We start from the raw sequence: 21,802 nt of genomic DNA, 5'->3' as shown, positions 1-21,802 counted from the left end.
CGTAGGCGATGGGACATAGAAAGATGAGTCCATCCTTAGGATTTAAGATAACAGAACTAAGTGCCAAGTAAGGGGTGTAAGGAAGAGCATTAGCAAAATGACCTCTTTTGTGTGTCAGTTAAAACTAACACACAAACCAAATCTTGTACCCTGGCATTTGTGTTTTATATCGTCTAAAGATTATAATTCAGTTAACATCGTGGAATAGAATACACTCTAAGCAGGCTTCAGTGGACTTCCTTCAATGAGAAGCCGAAAGGGGGCACTTCCAAGTAAAAAGTCCTCTAAACACATGACCTTGAATGTTCTTCCACTTAGTTAATGGCCCAAGAGCAAAAGCGGAAGCAAATTAAATCAAGCAAACCTTGGTTTACTTATTTTCTTCTCCAAAAATTGGGTTCTAGTTTTTTTGTATTTTTTTTTTCAAAATTCCTCATTTGTTCTGAATGTCTATCCTTGGCATCGCCACAAGCACAAATAATATAAAATGCCAGTTCAGTCAATCCACAATTGTCTTCCCTTTCTCCTGGAATAAAACAGGCTATTTCCTGGGAAATAAACAGATGAGGACAATCACATGTGGGGGTTACCATCAGGTGTTCAGGGAAGTGAAGGTGAGAGGTCCAGGGAGGGAGACAATTAGTACAAAATGCAACTGGGACCCAAGATACAGAACAGAACTGAGTTTTGTCAGAAAGAAGGAAGAAAGAATGGGATCTCCTGGCATTTGTGATCTGCTGGGTTGAAGTATAGTATATGGACTGCTGATTGGATAGGCTTTTATTTTACTGCGGCTGAATATGCACATGTTTGTATGGTTCCACCTAACAGAGGAGGGAGGCAAACACAAGAGCTCCAGCCGGGAAGGGGCTGGGAAATCCACCTTAGAAAGTGCAGCCACAGCTCCACCCTATTCCCATGGAACAGATAAATACACCTCAACGCACGGGCAACCAGAACCCGACTCTGTTCATGAAAGTCTGTCCAGAAACAACATTCATGACTGCTTATCTGTATTAGCGAGGCACCTGTTGGTTTGTGTGCTCACAGCCTGGCTCATACACTGCACACGCCCAGATGGTTGAAAGTCAGGCAAAACTCAATCAAACAAATCAAAGCTGAGCCTAACAACCATTTTCCAGTTCCTTTTGTCCCTCTCAGAGCTTCTCTCTATATTTCTCCCTGGACCCACCAAAGCATATGTTGGGGGAGGCATCTCCAAGGACAGTCTTACTCAGCTTCCACAAAGGCAGCACAATCCACTTGTTTTATATTTATGTCAGAGTTCTTTTTCATGAGAACTTCAAAAGAAATACCATCCTACATGATTCCTTTTCACGAAATTCATGCAAAAGTAGGCCTTTGCAGCTGTGGTGGCTGCCTGGATCCCTCCTTTGATCCTGTGGCTGCAGCCCCTGCTTCATCTGGAAGGTCTGTCTAATTAGCATGTTACACTTTTATTATTATAGATGAAACAGAAGTAAGTTTGGGAGTACCACTTTAACTGTGGATGAGAGGCGAAAGTCATTCAGCCACTTAGAAGATGGGGAAAATGATGTCCCTGGTTTTCCTACATCATTTTGCTGAAGAAAGTTGGGGTGATTAAAGAGAGGAAACACACTAATGATCAATCAAGCCAACTTTAAAATAATACTCTATTATTCCGAGTATGTCCAATCATAAACTTAATATGGCTTCTTGAGTTCTGACTCAGCCCTAGTTTCTGAGTAACTCAGATTTGTAAAATCCACCCTTCCAGGCCACAGAACACATAGCAGGGTTCTGACAGCCTGACAATGGCATTGTTTTGCTGGTTAGGGACAAGGGAATGAACACATTCCCTGTTGAGCGGTTCTGAATGCCGTATTCTCCAGCGGTGGAGAGGCATAAACACCACACCTATAATCAGCATCTATTAAGTGCTGTGTGCTCAACTACACGAAGGGCCTTACAGACATTAACTCCTTTAATCCTATGAGCCTATGAAGTAGATGCTATTATTATCCCCATTACATGGATAACTGGGGGGCAGAGATAAGTAACTGGCTTCAAGCCCCAGAGCTTGTCAGTGGTAGAGTGGGACAGCTGCATTGCCAGACTTCAAAAGCCGAGCCCGCAACTGCTTCTAACTTCTCCAAGACTAATTCTAAAAATCAGACTTCTACGTTGATCCTAATTCCTGAAATCCATCCACTCTTATCCTGGCATGGCCTCGGCTGTATGTATGTATATATATAAGTATATATGTATGTGTGTGTGTGTGTGTGTGTGTGTGTGTGTGTGTATATATATATATATATATATATATATATATATATATATATAATTAGAGGCATAAGGGGGGTCCCTCAGCCCACTCTGCACCCTCTTGCAATCCGGGACCCCTCAGGGATGTCCAGCTGCTGGTCGGGCCTAAACCAGCAGTTGGACATCCCTCTCACAATCCAGGACCCTCCCTCCTAACCGCCCGCCTGCTCGCTCCTTACCACCTGCCTGCTTGCTCCTTACTGCTTGGCTTGCCGCTCCTTAGCACTGCTGCGGAGTCAGGGGAGGCTTCTGCCACTGCCACTGTGCTCGCTAACCATGAGCCTGGCTTCTGGCTGAGCAAGTCTCCCGCTGTGGGAGCGTACTGACCACCAGGGGGAAGCTCCTGTGTTGAGTGTCTGCCCCCTGGTGGTCAGTGCATGTCATAGCGATGGTCATTCTGGTTATTCCACTGTAATGGTCACTGGGCTTTTATATATATAGATATGAAAATAGAGCCCAGTCCCCACAAAGAAAAAGGATAACTTTTTACTTCAAAGACAATATTACTTAATATTAAAGTTCTTTCATGGTTAAGATTAATCAAAATGTTCAGACCAAGATCTGTTAACATGGTGAAGGAATTTCATAAAATCCAGCCTTTGTCACCCTGAAAATACAGTTGTCATAAAGTAAGTCCCTGATAATTGGTCTAGTCTAGTGGTCGGCAAACTCATTAGTCAACAGAACCAAATATCAACAGTACAACAATTAAAATTTCTTTTGAGAGCCAAATTTTTTAAACTTAAACTATATAGGTAAGTACATTGTTACTAACTTAATTAGGGAACTCCTAAGGCTTAGGAGGAGCCACACTCAGGGGGCCAAAGAGCCGCGTGTGGCTCGCGAGCCGCGGTTTGCCGACCACGGGTCTAGTCAATGGAAAAAACAAGAGGAAATGATTTCCCCCTCAATGTTTTCTCTTCTAATCCCTGCAGAAACCTCTGCTCCAGGACAGGGGAGAGAAAATGAGAATCTTCATATCCTGGGCTGCCGGGATTTCAGGAGGGCTGTATCTCTTCTTCTTAAAATCCCTTTGAGGTGTACATCTTCATTGCCCCCCACAGCTTCCGTTTCACAGCTTTTCAGAGAAATCAGCAGCTCAGTAAAGGAGGGTGTGTGCGATCCTTAGCTGTGAGCCCAGCAGGAACCCTCAGGCTGCAAGCTGTCTTCCTTGGAGCAGTGACGCGAGAGGTTGGTGCGCCCCAGAAGAGAACGTAGGATGGAAACCCACCTCTGCCGTGGTCGCCTCACACGTTTAAGCCCTGAGGTCTGTTGCAAGTTGGCAGCATGCATAAACAGATGAGCGACTCAGGAGATGAGCTTCCCAAACACTGCCATGAAATTTTAGAAGAGGCCTAGAAATGATCACCACAACCAGAATTCAGTTCCTAATAACCCGACACCATGTGCATTTCTATGAAAGGGGAGCAGAGTAGGTGCCCCTAAGGTTCTGCAAGATTGCATGACAGCCTCCTGGCCCAGGGACATTATTTTCGATTATCGACAAAAATCTTCTCTCTCCTCTCTCCAAATCAGTGAGCCATAGGCCAGATTGCAGAAGGAATTTTGTAGTAAGAAGAAATTCTCTTCTACACACACACAGACACTGTTCAGGACAGACTTCGCATCCCTGACACGAGAACTACACGGCCCTGTGGCAAATCTGAACTCAATGTTATTTCTTTTTCCTTTACTTACGTTGAACCTCACTTTTGTTAAAGTTTTGTCCAACTGGCACACTTCCAGCAATAATTCTGACCCAGAATAAATAAACCCCTAACACAAAACCGAGAATTTTGTAATAAGATTAATAGTTTTTTGAATCCCATACCTTTCAGGTTATAAAATCTATTTGTAAGTCCCTTTAAGGTATCACCAAACATGTGCTATGGTCCTACTAAGCTTGACTCGCCACACAGTATGGCCAGAGCCACGAGCTGCGTGACCAATGTAGCATGGGTACTGCACCGGCCCTGGGGGTTAGACCCTCACAACAAAGACCGGTCCCCCATCAGCACAATGTTCAATTGCCTCCCCCCCCCCCAAATATTGATGTGGTCGGAAACCCAGCTTAGACTTATTGGGGGCTATAATCTGATTTTATCTATAAACACACAGGGAATTCTTAGCCCCGTTTTAGTATGTGTTGGGTTTTTCAGGAACGTAATCAGAATATTCTGTATGATGAGGGAAGCCTGAATAGCAACGAGAATGTGAGCAAGGACCAGCACTAGATCGCTTCAGAGTTTACGCCAGCTCACCTGTTATCAGGTGGGTGCCATTGGGTAACTCTTGGCAGGTAAAAGGGGAAAGCCCATGGCACCCACCTGATAAAGCTGTGAGGACTTAGAACAGCCACCAGGAAGCACTCAGTGGGTGTCGCTACTGTAGACTTCTGTTTTGTCTAGAGCTTTAGCAAGAATTGGCCACATCTTAGAAAATCACTGCTGACGTCAATCTGTTCCTGGTACTGAGCTGCCAGCACAGCAGGCCTGTACTGGTCAGCGTCTGCAGACGCCACGTCCCTGGGGATTTTACGTATAGATCCAAGCATGCCCCTTGTTTTCATGATTTCACTGCCCCTTGTAACATAACTGCATTTGAACATTTACGTATTAAAATGATTATTGCATTATAAATGTTTCCTACGTTTATATTTAAGTTAGGACATTAAATGGATGGGTGTGTATAGAGGCCAGTTATAGTGCCTGCTAATTTCATTTCAGAATATTAAATAGGGTGATGCTTTTATGTGCAAAGACAGGTTTTATCGTCTTTGATTTTTATTTAATGATTGCGGTGATATTATAAATATTTTTTATACAAAGATGCATGTGTTGAATTTGGTTTGGTAGTATTTTGAAAAAAATCACTATTTTAAAGTATCATGTCAAAAAGGGTCATTCTGCATCTTCATATGTTAACACCTGTCCACCATAAACCCGGGTTACTATTGAGGTTAGCAGTTTCCATTCGTTGCTAAGACGTTAGTATTAAACTATTGCTTATATATCTCCACAGTAGAGACACATACAAACTTTTTAAAGCAGCCATCTATCTCTTAAACACAATTCAGGAGAAAACCCCAAGTGAAAATAAAAATGAATCTGCAGAGGCTGACCGAGTGTAGAGAACCCAGAAACTTCCCTGGCCTTCCCTTGGGCCCCCAGGGGCCAGTCTGAAACACATCTGCTGCAGCCATCTAAGCTGGGCACGGCCTAACTCAGACTGACTTCTGCAAGTTCATTTCAAGAACGGTCAAGAGATCGCAAGCGGCATTTTCTCCACAGAAAAGGGGCGCATCTCCAGCGAAGACCCCCGCGCCGTCTCACTCATCTATTTTACTCATTACTGAGCTGCACTGCAATGCTAAGAGTCTGCCCCTACACCCAGGGAGTGAGCGGAAGTGTTCCCACCCCCCTTTCTGGGCCCGACGCCAGCTCACACTCACAGTGGCATGGGCAAGGCTTTCCCACAGCTCCCTCCTGGTCACCGGGCCCTTGAGCAGACCTCTGCCCCCAGGCTTGGCCCTCACAGTGTGCCGAGAAGCTGCCGGTGAATCACACTCCCAGCCTCTCCTGGCCTTGGTTTGCCAAACCCCTCCCCATCCCCCAGGAAACCCTGGGAGGCTGGCAGGGCCGCCCGATTGATTCCAATCCCTCTAATCGGTGAGGGCTGTTCTTCCCTCACCCACCAAGACCATTTTAAAGGGAAGATGTTCACTAACTCCAGGGAACCTCCAAGTCACTGAGTTTCAGGAAGTTTGGCAAAGTAAACCATTCAGGGATATGGTGGGGGGTGGATTTCTGGCTGGAGGATACCAGCTCTGCCTACCAATACCTGAGAAAATTCCCCAAATGTCATGTGACTTCACACAGGCCTCCTCAACACCCCCATTTCTAAGTCAGAAAATCCCAAATTCTTGGGAGGGTTCATTTTCCTTTTTAACAGGAGCACCCGTGGTCGCAACAGCCACTTGTAAATCGGAAACGACCCCAAACTCTCTTTTTTGTTAGCTTTGTGCATGGCGCAAAACAGAAATACTTCCACTCAGTGTGACTACGAGTAGGAAAAATATACAACTGTATTTAAAACGCTTAAATTAACAAGATAGTACTTTTCCATTCTAACAAAATATTATACATTCAGCTTACACAAGAGTTAATACCCAGACACACTTTTCCAAAATACCTGATGCTACTTGAAAATTTGTGACCGTGACACTCGCCGAGGTTTTTCTAATCGGCAAAACATGGCCGACTGAAGGGCGGTCCGTTCGTTCTCCTCTGGAAGATAGACACTGAACAGGCCACACTGCGAACTGACGTCTCTTCCACAAACTGAAGTCCTGCTGCTTCGTTTTCCTTAAGGAGACTTTGGCTATCAGCAAATCTTATAGCTTCTCTTCTCTCAAAGACGATAACATATAACAGGACACCCTCGGGGCCTTACAGAAGGGCTTTGTGTGTGACCAGCCCTCTCTCCGTGTGTTTCTGTGTTCATCGCCCTGAACTGAGACTGGGATGAGCAGGCGGTGAAGCCGGTGTGGCCCGTCTGCCTGCGCACCCCTGCTCCGCGGCAGACACTGCCGAGTCATGGGATGGCCAGGCAACGCTGCTCCGGCGCTTGCACAAGCAAAACCAAAGCGTTCTCGCCACTGGCTGTCTCGGGCGGAGAAGCTGGACCACAAACCAATACATCTGTGCGGCAATGGCCACCGACTATGTCCCGCCCCAAACCAGCAATGCCCCCGGTCCTCCCGTCTGCCCCAATCCCGGCAGAGGTGCGGGCTGGGTTGTAGAGTGTCTGAGGCCAGAAAAGCCATCTCTCCCCATCTCTTCCCTCCGCCTCCACCAGCCGGCGCCCAGGGCCTCTGGATCGGTTCCCACCCGCTTACTTCCACCATCCGACAAGGGGGGCACACAATGTTCCAAAAAAAAAACCACACACAAAAGAATCTGCAAAAGGTGTCTACATAATACTGTGCATGAAAGTCAGATCGGCGGCCCGCTAGGAAGGAAGGCACTTGTGAGCGGGAGGGGGCCTCCCCGCGGGCAGGGCTCAGTGAGTCAACAGCTTCAGGCGCGTGAGCCAGCTGACCAGCAGGGACGGTTCCGGGGCCGGGGCCTTGGCCCCCGACGAGGCGGGTTTCTTTTTGGTCCCTTCCTCCTGGAACGGGATGGTGGCGCTGCTATGGAGATCCGAGCCGAGGTAGCCCCTGCTGCCCCGGATGTAGTCCGCGCCTCGGACCAGCTGCCGCTCCGTGGGGGGCCTGGAGAACCGGTAGGGGGGAGAGGCGCTTTCTTCGATGATCGGCGGGATCCGTTCGTTACTGAAATACCGGCACAGGGCATCCTCACCTGTTGTCAGACAAAGACCACAAGTCCATTAAAATGACCGTGCACCGCCTACTTGGGCCCAAAGCCCGCTCAACCTTCTGATGCCCTTTGATGGCGGGTACCACAGCCTGCCCTCCCCCAGGGATGGGCTAGGAGGCCCCGCTGACGGCCAGGCCCACCCCCTGGGGGTGTGGAAAGTAGAAATGGCCGAGGGCCATCATCGTTTGGGCTGCTTTCCCACCTGAGAGGTGACAGGTGGGCAGAGCAGAGACAGAGAGCCCGCCCTCCGTTACCAGGGTGAGGGTTTTCATGACTTCACTTGAAACCAAGAGAGAAAGCTGCTAACGCCATGCTCCTTCCCCATCGTCCTTCCACGATGCTTGCAGCACATAGCACATGCTCCCAGAACAGGCTTCCTATGCTAGAGCGCCCCTAAGGAGCATTCAAAAAAATGGGGGTGCCTTTGGATGTGTGGACGAAAGGGACCACATGCAAACCTGACAAGCTCAGGGGAGGCCTGCATGGCGGTCTTGCAAACTCAGAGGCCTAAAGTAACCACAAAGGAGGGTCTGAAATTAAACTTTAACTGAAAGCAGTTGTGGCGGATAGTTACGTCCTAGGCTGGTATCTTCACTGACAAGGTCAACCTCTACCTTAACTGAGCCTATCTGTCTATGATAACATACCCTTGAAATGTCTGGGTGACTTATAACCTCCCGTTTTCTGGACCCCTTGGGGCACAACTGAATGTGCTGGGCGCCAGGACAGATACCACAAATTCCTTCACTGTTATCATGTTCATTCTTCCTGCACCCACCTAAGTATGTGTCTATCATTTTACTTTTCATCCAATCCCAGAGGACCCCTCCCCCTGCCCCCTCTCTTTGCTTTCTGCCGCCTCTCTAGTCTATCACCGATGGATTTCATGTGACCCACCTACGTCCCTCCTTTGCTTGCAATGTATAAAAACACAGGAAAACCCGCCATTCTCCAGAGCACTATCCCCATTCATTGAGATACTGCTTCCCGGCAACTGTCAAGAGTTTGGCTCAAATAAACTCACAAAAATTCTGCACGGGTTTGAATGTCTTGTTGTTTTTCTTTCACATTAATAGCTGTCACCTGAATGAAGGGCGGGCACTGTTCACCATTCATGGAGGGAATCCAAAACATTTTAATGCTCTGCTACTCGGGACAGTTCCCAGCAGAAAGACTGATCCCACCCTAGGAGAACCCCTGGGATTGGTGACGGGTGATTATGAAACTGAATAGAAACCTACAACGCAGGCCACTTGGCATTCTTTTGACCATAAAATTCCACCTCTAAAAACATGCAAAGATCTCCGTACAAGGGTGCTACCTGAAGCATTGTTTACGATGGGGGTGGGGAATAAATAAGAACAGAAGTAACCTAGATGTCCAACAAATACTAAATAAATAGGTGTGATAGCCATGAGATGGAATACTAATGCAGCTATTAAAAATGTTCCAGATAATATTCAGCTTCCATAGTGTTAGTGAACATCTCTGCCTCCCACCCTGCACGCTTTTCCCAAGTGTATAATTGTATCTATGAAGACAGCTGGAAGAGACACGACACCTGCACCTGATGGTTCCTCGGTTGGGGGAAGCAGCCTGATGCTGAGTTTCATGATGCAGGTGAGCACCTTCGAGATGTTCTTCCAGTAATTGATTTGCATTTGTAATCAAAAGGCAAAAGTTACTATAAAAAAGTGCCCGTTGTCAAAAAGCCACATATGAGTCGTTTGATATGAAACGTCCAGAATGAGCAAATGCAGAGACAGAACGTAGATGAGTGGTTGCCAGGGGCTGAGGGAGGAAGGAATGCGGCGTGGCTGCCCACAGGCCTAGGGCTGCTTTTCCAGAGGGTAAATGTGCTGGAATTAGAGATGGTGACGGCCACACAACACTAGGACCACCCTGAAGAGCACTCAGATGCCCCCGCCCCAGGGTGAGCATGGTGGTGTATGTGAGTCCCAGCGCAATAAAGCTGTTATTTGTACCTTTCATTCTAACATGATCATACAAGAAAAATGCGGGAGTGGGGACAGGGGGTCAGGGAGGTTTTCCATTTACTGATTTCACACTCCCCGCCCCGCCTCTCACCCCATCTCTCAGGACGTAAAGGCAATAAAAGGCCACATCTGAGCTTCAAAGGCTGAGACCAGCAGGAAAGATGTTGACATTTTAAAATCTAAACAAAGGACAGCCTGCCACCTGCTGACCGCTCCACAAACTTTCCCTGTAACTGGAGGTGCCCTGGACGTCAGACAGGTGTCTTCTGCCTTTTCCACGTTAGCATAACCCAGGTGATGCGGGTGCTCCGGTGACAAACGGTGCCAAGTCCCAGGGAGATGTCAGGGGTCAATTACTGTGAGAGTTGGGCTTTCAGAATGTTTTTCTCCTTCCCTTCGCCATCTAAAGCTTGTGGACTTCAACCTGCCACCTGCTTTGTTTTAGCACTGCAAAAGCAATGTTAGAACGCCCCGCCAGTGCCGACATACTCCAATATAACTGGAAAAAAAATAAGAATATTTATAGACCTTTTTCTCAAGACCAGTGCAACAACCAGTAACTGCCCATAGGGAGGACTAAACACAAATTGCTTTTCTAACCGTAAGTACCCTCTAACACAAGAAGGATTTGGGCGGGCAGGGGGGGAATCCATGTTTGTTCATGAAAAATCAAACAGACTCCAATAATCATAAAATTTAGGATGAGATTACATAATGAATAATTTATTTCTACTTGTTTAGAAAACGGACCATTAATGTCTGCAGCCTTTTCAAAATGCACACTGCTAAGGAGGAGATTTACAAGCACTAATAGGACTGCATTATTCTGCCATTCTAGAAATATGTGGGGTCTGAGGTCTTCCGCATTCCTGACTTCATAGATAAGACAATGCGGCTCAGAAAGGCGAAGTCCTCTATCCAGTTATCCCAGAACATTTAGGAACAGGACTGAGATCCAGGCCTGGGTCTTCTGATTCCTGATTTGAGGTGATTTGCTTAAACTTACCTTTCTTCCCATGACTGCGAGGTCTGGCGAAAGGGTCCACGATCCCCATCCAGCTCCCGTCCGCAGGCATGGACAAAGGCCGGGGCTTGCCTGTGGGGGTGGGAGGGAGCAAGGTGACAGTGGGTGACTGGGTGGCTCAGAGAATCATCACCCCCTTCATTGTATTCTAGACCGCCACCCCTGCAGGATCACACTCACTTAAGCGGAAGCAGTCACATATTTTAAAGTAAGGACAATAACTGAAAGCATCGAATTTCCGCAGCGAGCCCTGGGGACAGGGGGCGCTGAACTTGAGGCTGTGGGTGCGCACAGCGGAGCCACTCCGCAGCTAAAACCCAAGCTCTGAAATTTAAAACTGGAACGTGATCTCACCCACCAGGCTTTGATGCCAAGCGGAGCGATGACTCAACAAGGCTGCGCTTTGGAGGAAGGAATAAAGGACTCATACTTCGAATTACATTGATGTTTATGCTTTCCTCAGATTCCCCTCAGCGCCTGCCAAATCCAGCCAGCCGTCCCTAACAAGGAGGGGGCTGGGGAAGAGAACAGCAGCACCAAACACACACTCAGACACTTACCGTACGACGGGGTTTTCTGCCTCATTTTTGTGGGCAGAATGTTGGTTTCAACCGAATACCCAGGCAACTGATCGGAGTCGGCAATGGTGAACCTCCGTCTCCTGCTCTCCTGGTCCAAGAAGGAATTCGGGGACTCGGAGCCCTTGGGGCCAGGCGCCGGCCGTTTACACTTGCTGAGGCCTCCGTAAATGAAACTCCCGTTCTCGTTCCTGCGAGGCAGTGGGAGGTCATGCACTGGCTTACAAAGAGCCGCTTACAGGAGGCGCCCATAGGAGGTGCCAACCTCCTTCCCACTGGGGGAAAAGCGTGGCTTTTTCAATCCCAGTTGTTTCTCAAATACATAGAGGCCCTATTCAATAAAGGCAAATATCATGATCCTCCTATTTAAATAAGGGAAAATACATGTTTTTCATATGTGCTCAAACGGTACACATGTACCTTTGGAAAGAGGGCTCCGGCTTCCGTGAACACCTGTCCTATCACTGGGTCACCACTCACTACAGGAATCTCGGGTTCAGGTGGGACCTGTGGAGCCCTTTCTCTCATGCCCAGCGCAGTGTCTTTGCCAAGATCCAGGTAAAAAGACACTTGCTGTGAATGGAGCTGTTAGATTTGAAAATTATGTCAAAAAAACACAAAGGGCCCTTTATAGCCCCCCAGTGGAGAGTGTCTATTTCCTGAACCAAGTACGGGAACTGGCAACCGCTGGATCTTCGATTGCAACTTCATTCTAAATGTCAGCTTATACTAAAAGTTGAAATTAATTTTCATGTGTCCAAGTGACCAGCTGGTTACATGTTTTGCCTTTAGTAAATCCCACTAGGTGATCCCTGTAAAAAAGTACCAGACAAAATACAGAATCAACTGGGTCCAAAACCGTCCGAGGATCAGCCTAGCCAGGGCGGTGTCCCCCGTGAGCCAGCTGCCTGTGTGCCCCTTCCCCCATGAATCTGTCTCCTTCCACACTTTTCAACCTGGACTAGAACTTCCCATTCACAAAGCTTCCATGACTCACCACTCATTCTCTATAACCATTTGCATTCTTCATGCCTCAGAAAATATCCTTCGTTAATGACATGTGTTGGGGGAGGGGGAGCACGCACGCATATGTGCCTCCCCAAGTAAATTAAAAGCCCTAGCTCCTCTTCCTGCTCACTATATACATCGCCCTCTGTGTTACCACTGCCCTGTGACCAGTCACTGAGAACCAGACAAGAACACTCAGGGTTGGGAGTTAGAGGGGGGGTGTCCTTCCTACAGTTTCAACAGCCCACACACTGACCATCAGTGACACTCCTGTGTTTTGCATATGCAAAGGCAACTGCCTGTTGCTCTAAACACACATAGGATCCCATGGCCACATGACTCCAGTCTTTGTCTATAAGGAAGAGTCCTATCTCCCAACCAGAAAGCCCTGATCACCTACGGCGACTGCTCTATATGCTATAATATGTTCTAGGCAAACCAAGACTCAAAGAAGAGGAAAATGACATTAATTCTTCTTTGTGCCAGGAGCAAATACTATGGAAGCAAATAGTTCAGCTTACAAAAAAAAAAAAAGAAGAAAGAAATAAGTGAAAAACTCTAATATAAAGTAAAACATCACCCTAAGTTCAACCCAAACTTTGTCTTAGGAAATATTATAGCATAATTACATATTTCTCAATTGATTCTAGAACAGCTGACTGAGCCATTGGCAGTTGTTTGGGGGTGGGGGGGCAGGAACTACATCTGTTTTGTGCAAATGGTAACCCAGGCCTGACACTAAGTAAATGTATACTGAATGAATGGGCCAGGTTCTCGAGGTTTACCAACATATGCAAATATGTAAGTTGACATAAATAAGCCTGTATTTTATACCTAAATCACCCCCTATATAATATCGAGTATGACCATCCTCGCTATATCATATAACATTTAAGGCAGCCATTATAAAGCAATGAGCTTTAAGAATTTATAATAGACACACACATACACACAGGTGTGTGCAAATAGAGTTCATCCACACCTACATCCATATTTTTTAAGTCCCATGAAGAACACACCTCTCTCAGCAAAATAAAGCTGTGACTATAGCTAATGTCCCAGAAATATCTATTACCTTCCTCCCCAGAGATGAATTTACCATGTAGTTCATGAAACTTCGGCTTCAGGGAACCCCGAACATCCCCTCCCAACGTCCAGGGAGGAGCCAAAACAGTGCATTCCCAAGAACACATACTTCTATGAGGAGCCCCTTCCCCACCAAACTGCAAAGTGACAAGGCCCCTGAAACCTGGGTCTGTCTCTACACTTCCCCCCTAAGAATCACAGCACCCCCCCGTTCTATCAAAATATAATTGACATAATATTGTATTAGTTTAAGGTGTAGAACATAATGATTTCAGGGGAGAGAGAGAGAGAGAGAGAGAGAGAGAGAGAGAGAGAGAGAGAGAGAGAGGATCACCGCAATAAGTTTAAATAACATCCACTACCTCACACAGTTACACATTCTTTTCTTGTAATGAGAGATTTTTAAGACCTACTCTCTCAGCAACTTGCATATACAAGATGACATTATTGGAAATTAGTCACCATCCTGTACATTATATTCCAGGACTTATTTTTTTTTAAAAAAAGAGGATATGTATTTATGAATTTTAGAGAGAGAGGACGGGAGAAAGGGAGGGAGGGAGGAAGGGAGAGGAACAGAGAGAGGGAGGGAGAGAGAAAGAAACATCAATGTGAAGGAAAAACATCAATCAGTTGGTTGCCTCCCATACCTGCCCTAACGAGAAATCAAACCTGCAAACTAGGTATGTGCCCTTTAAAAATATATATATTTTTACTGATTCAGAGAAGAAGAGGGAGAGAGATAGAAACATCAATGATGAGAGAGAATCATTGATCGGCTGCCTCCTGCACACCCCCTACTGGGGACTGAGCTGGCAACCAGGCATATGCCCGTGACAGGAATGGAACCCAGGACCCTTAGGTGTGCAGGCTGATGCTTTCTCTCCTGAGCCAAACCACCAGGGTTAGGCACATGCCCTTGATGGGAAATTGAACCTAACACCTTTTGGACAAGGGCTCCAACCGACTGAGCCACCCGGCCAGGTCAGGGCTTATTTATAACAGCAAGCTTGCACCTGTGACCACCTTCATCCACCCCCCACCCCCATCCCCTAGCCCCCACTCCTAGGGTCGCACTCTTGAACTGCAATTTTAAGACTCAGCCCTGTCACATGGAATTCGGCAATGTTTCTTCTCATGATCTTCACAACCACTCAGACTCTCCACGAACAGGGACCGGACAGGGACCTACCTGGGAGAGTAGGGTACGGCCGGGGGCGGAGGGATGTACAGGTCCAGGATGGCCGGCTTTTCCTTCTTCAGCGAGGTGTCCATGGTGCTCTCGGGAGATTGCGACGTGGTGGGCGGAGGTGAGGTCTGGAACAGGAGCAGGTGCACAGGGTGCAGGTTACCCCCAAGACTGCTCTTGGTGCGCGTCTCCCCTCCCCAAAGCCAGCGCCACCTTCCCCTACTCCCCACCCCGGGTAACGAGGCCGCCAGGTCGGTGCATGCTGGCAGCTGTTAGCAACATTCAGCTTGCTTTTTCTCTGAGACACTCACCATTCACTGGGAGTCTCGAAAGACTAGATGCTTAGTGAGACACAGGTTCGCAAACCGGGTGCCTGGGTTAAAATCCTAGCTCTGAGGAAATAATGTAACCACCCTGGCCCTCGATCCCTCCTCTGAAACAGCCTTACTGACAGCACCTCTTGCACAGGGTGGCAGTGAGGATTGGACGAGTGAGTGAATACAAATGGGTAACTATGTTATCGTTGACTGGGAGCGTGAGCTTCGAACTCAGACAATCTGGGTGCCATCCTGTCTATGCAGGAGGATATGTTCCAGGACCCCCGGTGGAAGTCTGAAACCTTGGGCAGTACCGAACCCTATGTAGACTATACTTGTTCCATACATGCATACCTATGAAAAGCTTAATTTATAAGTTAGGCACAGTAATAGATTAATAATAAGTAATAATAAGATAGAACAATATCCTATATAATAAAAACCTAATATGCAAGTCAACTGAATGGTGGAACGACTGGTGCTATGATGAGCACTGACCACCAGGGGGAAGGTGCTCAATGCAGGAGCTGCCCACTGGTGGTCAGTGCGCTCCCACAGGGGGAGCACTGCTCAGCCAGAAGCCGGGCTCATGGATGGTGAGTGCAGCAGAGGTGGTGGGAGCCTCTCCTGCCTCTAAGGCAGCTCTAAGGACCCCAAGGGGGATGTCCGCCTGCCAGCTTTGGCCCGCTCCCTGGGGGTTCTGGACTGGGAGAGGGCACAGGCCGGTCTGAGGAACCTCCCTCGCCCCCCAGTGCATGAATGTCATGCACTGGGACTCTAGTACTATAATAAAAGTTATGTGAATATGGTCTTCCCCCCCAACACCTGTCACAATACCTGGCAGGGGTGGGGGGCATGTCTCATCACACACTCCTGCAGGAGGGCTGTGGTGCCCGTATACCCACAGGCCCAGCGAGCCCAGCTGCCATGAGTCAGCTGCTAAAAGCTGTTCCCTTCTCTGGAGAATAGCCCTCGGCTGGCAGCTCCCCTCCTGGGCACAGCTACAGGAGCTGGTGGCTCTGTGGTTCCACCTGTATAACAGGCCGAGGCTAGGCTGTACCTGAGATGCCACCTTGCTGGCTTCCTGCTCCTTATCTGCCTGCCTTCCTCCCTCACCTGAAGCACATGTCCTCAGAAATCAGTTTCACAAGCATCGGTCACACATTCTGCTTCTAGGAAACCTTGTGTAAGGCACACCCTTCCCCGATGGCGTTTGTGGGTGTGCCTCAACAATAGCGTTTGTCTCCTCTAGGACATGCCCGCCCATCTGCCAAACCCCGCCTGGCGTCCCAGGCTCCAGAGTGCTCCCACCTCCACGGGAAGCGTGCCTTACCCACCCGGCCCCCCCACATCTCCCCTTCTTCAGAGCCCAACTTCTGTTCTGGGTACCCCGCAGCTGGCAGTCCCCCGTCATCTGCCGATGATGAAGGAAGACCTCTGAGATGTCATGTACCACTTTCTGAGAATCCCCCCAAAATTGAAAGATGGTACACCTTGCACGGAGCAATGCACACAGAAGCATCAGGGGTGTGGTTGATATGTTCACTTATTACTTAAGAAGAGATTTCAATTCCATGCCCCTCCTTGCTCCACTCTCCAGGTCCTGTTATTTACCACCCCCACCCCACCACCACACACACACACACACACACACGGAACACAGTAAATGCACTCCCAGTGCTCTGTGCATCACCAAGTATCCAAATGGACGGCTTGAGATTACTACCGTTCCTTCCAGTTGAAGATTTGGCAAAAAATCAGTTACATACAAATTGCCATCCTAATCTTAGAAAAGGGCAAAGGGCATGCAAATGTCATTGCTTTTCAACCATGGTTTAGGAAACAAATGCTAAGGACTGATGTAAATAACAAAACTCACTAAAACTCGGTCTGCTGCTTATTATTACCCAAGACTGGCGATTCTAAACGACGTCTAAACAATGGATGACTGCTCGCACCCTGTGGATTATTCCCACCGTCCCTCCCCCCACCATCCCCATCCCCCCACCCCCGACTCAGCCCCACGTGGCCTCTCTAAGGTTAGCCTTGAAACTGGAAACCTTACGTCAGTGTGCACTGAAAGTGAGAGAGAGGGCAGAGAATGAACTTGGGGCAGCAACGGCAGCCCCCAGCCACAGGTGGCTCCCAAACATCTGAAATGTGGCCAGTGAGCCAGAGGAACCGGGCTGTTAATTGTATCTAAATAGTCACACGTGGCCAGTGGCTACTACACTGTTCGGTTCAAAGCTAGACTGTGTATTTTCACATAAGTAGCGTTACAGGAGAATTATGCATGCTCAGACTCCTGACACCAAGCTCCTCCCAATTCTCATCTTGCTTTTTGGGGACAACTCAGACACTTAGCACTGCCCAGGCCCTGCCACCGGGCGAAGGCTTACCCCGCCAGTGGGGACGGACCACACACCTGCACGAGAGGCGGCTTCCAGCGCAGGTTTTTCAGGGGCGCGGGGGTGAAGTGGAAGGAACCCGTGGGCCGCTTCTTCAGCAGTAACACGACTCCGGTGGGATTCTCCCTCAATTTCTTCACCAGGTTTTTTAGCTGCCATCCCACCTTCAAAGACAAAAAATGAAGAGAGGGGACTCACTCAGAAATAAGGCAAAATAAATAAATAAAATCTATGAATGTGTCTCAAGGATAGAGACACATTGGTTAGCAAATAGGTACAAATAGGCTGAGACAAATATGTCCATCTTAGCACTACTTAAAACGATGGAAAATGGGATATAAAGTGAAAATTTTAAAAATTCAAGCACAATGGCTGTGGATTTAGTTAAAAGTTCTAGAGGGGAACATTAAGTCTTAATTCACAGTGAAAAACTCACCACAGTTTGCCGATTAACCTGAATGACTTCATCGCCAGCATGAATCTTCTGGGATCTGTCTGCAGGAGACTATTAGAAACAAACAGAGAGACGCGTCTTATTTTTTTAAGCTTTATATTTCTTTCTGCTTTTACTTCCTCCTCCTTCTTTCTTCTGTAGACAATGAGCAATGGAAATATAATTTTCTCAAGAAATTTATTACATGGTGTACATGTGTTCCCTGCAACTCCATCGTCTGTAGAACCTGGCGAACGAATACTTGTGTTATCTTTTATCCGGGGTCTGTTATAACAGATAATCTGCCAGTTACAACAGCCAGGGTCATATCACCTACCAGAGAGTGGGGCACACTGTCGACATGATGAGCCGACAAAAGTCAGTGGTTCATCTAAAAGACACCTTACCTTTCCTCTTAGCAAAGTTAATCTTGTGAAAGCTGACCCACTGTTTAACATATAAAGACCATCACTCCATCACTGTGTCATCCCACCTCCTATTAAGTGATTGTTAAAGCTAAATCTTAGTGTTCCTCAATCTTGTTTTACAGGTTGTCACAGTGGTATTAGAATAGAAAGATGGTGAAAAGAGAAAAATTTGTTAGAGACAACAAGTTTAAATTCTTTTCATTTTTAGATTGAATTCAAAATAAACACATTTCAGGTGTCGAAACAAACTTCCAGACTTTGTTTTGCCAGATAATAGTTTATTAAAAATTTGCAAATATAGATATATTCACATGTGTGTACATATAGATATATTGATTAATCTACTTGTAAAATATTTTGGCCATAGTATTTTTGCTCATTTAATTGAACTAGAATCATTTATAATTAAAATATATGGCCTGGCTGGTGTGACTCAGTGGTTGAGCATCAACCCATGAACCAAGAGGTCTCGATTCAATTCCTGGTTCGGGCCCATGCCTCCTGAGTTGCGGGCTTTATCCTCAGTAAGGAGCATGCAGGAGGCAAAGGAGCATGCAGGAGGCAGCTGATCAGTAATTTTCTCTCATCATTAATGTTTCTACTCTTTCTTCCTCTCCCTTCTTCTCTCTGAAATCAATTAAAAAAAAACCAACTTTTTTTTAAAAAAAGATATATTATATGAACAAAAGAGAAGGAAACGATAAGCCTTTGATTTCAAATGATAGTCAAATGTTGTCTAGGCCAGAGTATTTTATTTGGTACCTTATATAACTGGCTGAATCGCCAACAATTTACAACTCTCCTTAAAAAAAAAAATAAAAAAATAGCACCTCTGAACAGGGCGGGGAATGGGGCTTCTGAACTAAACTCAAGACACACTTGCTTCATTTTCTCACTCAACTGTTGTGACAGGCTCAACAAGAAATGAGCAAAAGCAGCATGAAACTGAGGAAACATTCCCTTTGATTCATTTAGGTCCAACACAAAACACGGGTGTGACTGTTGTTTGTAAAAACATTTAACATGCTGCCATACCAACCAGCAGCGCCTCACCTGAGAGACTAGCATCGTGGAGAGCAGAGGGAGTTGGCCTCCCTCCAATCTCTCTCTGAGGGAATTAAAAATAAATGCACGTGTCAATGCTCCTTCTTGCCCTGTGTGTCAGGTGCTTAACCCACAGCGACAGACCAACTTTTCCAGTTCATGTTCCTGGGCTAACGATTCCTTTAAGGTAAGCATCACATTATAAAAGATGGCCTCGAGGCCAGGGAGCCCCTGTTTACAGATGTGCAATCTTAAAAAAACAAGCCAATGTCCTGAATTGACTCCCCTTGCTAAGGATCTCCATGCATTCATTTCTCAAATGACCTACCAAGTGATTAAGGGCTGTGCTTGGCAGAACACTGGTAAAGAGAGAGCCCGATACCAAAAGTCTCCCCAGGGCAACAGCCCTTGCCTATCTTCACCAGGAGGCGGGCTGCTGAAAAACGATGCTTGTTCTGGTTTGCAGCAGAAGGGTGATGACCTGAAGAAGAATGTATCCATTCTTCAGAAGCTAATCTAATGCCCACCTCATCTCAGGGGGTCAGGGGGGACAGGAGTATGTCGAGACTCCTGTAAAGGTTTTGACCAACATCATAAAAGAAGCCTGATAGAGAATCACTAGATACTGTTCAGTCTGACCTTGAAAAAATTATAGTGGCTTCTCAGATAACCTCCAAAAAAAAAGGCGGGGGGGGGGGGGGGGGGGGGAGGACTGGGGGACTGAGATGGCCCCTGGCATTGCTTCAGCCTGGAGTCCAAGGTAGAGGACTATGGAAACCATGGGTTTGGCAACGCAGTGGCTGATTTCTGCCCACTACCACCCACCACAGGCTTCCATGAAGACATTCTGACTGTGAAGTCATCGAGAGTTAAGTGACAGCTGGAAAGCCGACCCATGGCTGGCATTTTCATCCAGCATGAACGGTAAAACACCCAGATTAAGCCCATGATCAGTGGACTCTTACCTAACCTCCCACCCTCATCTACAAGTCTTAGCGAGTGCTCAGCACATTCCAGGAACTCAGTGAATATGGCTAAACGTCTGAAAGAATGAATGATATTCTCAAATGGATTACCAAATAGGATAAGACAAGTGTTCATTTTTTTACCTTTAACTGGATAGAAACCACCTCTTTCTGGATGACTTGGATCAACTACCCTGAATCACTCATCCAGTCTTATGAGTCTGGTAGGAATTCTAGGAAATGTATGACATTTGACATTTCCTTTGGTTCAAAAGCAACTTATTTAGTCTCCCATTCAACTCTCATCCTTCAAACAAAAGGGGAGTGCATTTTGAAGACAAAAAATCTGTGTGCCTTCTGAAAAAATGTTATAGTGTTCTACACATATATCTAAGATTGAAATGGCTTCAAGACCAGAGAGAATTTGGAACCACACAGGTCTGGTTGTTAATTCAATCACCAGATCGCCAGTGCAAAACTTCACCTCAAAAAACTGAAACAACATTCACCGTCCTTCTGAATCCATCCAACCCTAAAACAACGCACTGAGCAGTACACAAATATATTCTTGTCATGTTGCAGCTGAAATATACAAAATGCCAGATAAAGATAAGAGATGAATTGCATAATCCTTATGCATTTTTTCTTTTGCACCCTCCCCAGCCTAAAAGCAGTACTGTTATTGCCTATCAGATGAGGTGGTATAAAAATTCCTAGTGATGCCCCGGCCAGGTAGAGTGTCTTTCCGATATGCCAATGTTTCAGGCTAGACCTCTGATCAGGGCCCATACAAGAGTCAACCAATGAATGTATTAATAGGTGGAATAACAAATCAATGTCTCTCTCTCTCCCTTTCTCTCTCTCTCTCTCTCTCTCTCTCTCTCTCTCTCTCCCTCTCCCTCTCTCTCTCTTCCCCTTCCCATATCTCTCATTCAATTTAAAAAAACAACCTCCCAGTGGTTCTCAGTATAGCTCAACAGAGAATGCTTAAAGACACTACCATCTTCTACTTTTCCACCTGCCAGAACCACACAATTTATCTATAATTCATTGACTGCCTTAAGCAATGTCATTTTCTTACTACAAAAATCAACTTTGTGTCACAAACTCTCATCAAAGTTCATGCCATTTTATTTTATCAAAAGACCTAGCAGCTGAAGCTCTAAATTCAACACATATTTTCACCAGATTAGAAAGTCGGTACCAAACTTCTTCTATTTTAAGAAATCATTTCCTCTTGTCTTAGTTGATTAAACAGTAGATTAATTCCACAGACACAGGCTTCCTTTACACAGATCCTGGAAACTAGTCAAACACTCTAAGTTTCATATCAATGTCATTTAAAAGCTAGCCATATTATAGGTTGCCACACACACAAAAAAAAGCATTCACTTAGCTCTACTTCTCACAAATTCAAAATGTTTGAAGGGCTATAAAGAAATACCATTCATGTAGCAGAATTTCCAAAAGAAAGATGACAGTGTACAAAGTCTCTTGCAGTAGAAATAGCCTTGCTCTTTCTATTCAAAGGCTGGGGGGGGGCGGGGGAGGGGGGGACCTAAATTGCATTTGCATTATCATGCCAAATATTATGAAATACAACTCTACAAAAAGAATCTGTCATGCAAACATCCCAAAAT

The 21,802-nt window shown here is 46.5% G+C and overlaps 1 protein-coding gene across 5 annotated transcripts in view; it reads right to left on the bottom strand.

Moving 5' to 3' along the window:
* Positions 1-6,367: 6,367 nt before the first annotated feature.
* Positions 6,368-21,802, bottom strand: part of CNKSR3 (CNKSR family member 3) — a 76,731-nt gene continuing 61,296 nt past the window's right edge. For 4 of the 5 annotated variants that reach the window (XM_036316675.1, XM_036316676.1, XM_036316673.1 and 1 more), the window contains 6 exons: positions 17,729-17,797; positions 17,310-17,456; positions 14,571-14,695; positions 11,267-11,475; positions 10,689-10,778; positions 6,368-7,667 (listed from right to left, as the gene is read on the bottom strand). In XM_036316675.1, coding sequence (XP_036172568.1) covers positions 7,369-7,667; positions 10,689-10,778; positions 11,267-11,475; positions 14,571-14,695; positions 17,310-17,456; positions 17,729-17,797 — 939 coding nt within the window. In that variant the 3' untranslated portion in view covers positions 6,368-7,368. Of the gene's footprint in view, positions 7,668-9,917; positions 10,182-10,688; positions 10,779-11,266; positions 11,476-14,570; positions 14,696-17,309; positions 17,457-17,728; positions 17,798-21,802 lie in introns of those variants that run through there. The other variant, XM_036316677.1, reaches the window with a different exon arrangement.

Source organism: Myotis myotis, unplaced genomic scaffold, assembly GCF_014108235.1.
Source record: "Myotis myotis isolate mMyoMyo1 unplaced genomic scaffold, mMyoMyo1.p scaffold_m19_p_7, whole genome shotgun sequence".
NCBI classification, from domain to species: Eukaryota; Metazoa; Chordata; class Mammalia; order Chiroptera; family Vespertilionidae; genus Myotis; species Myotis myotis.
This window is presented reverse-complemented; position numbering and strand designations above follow the sequence as displayed.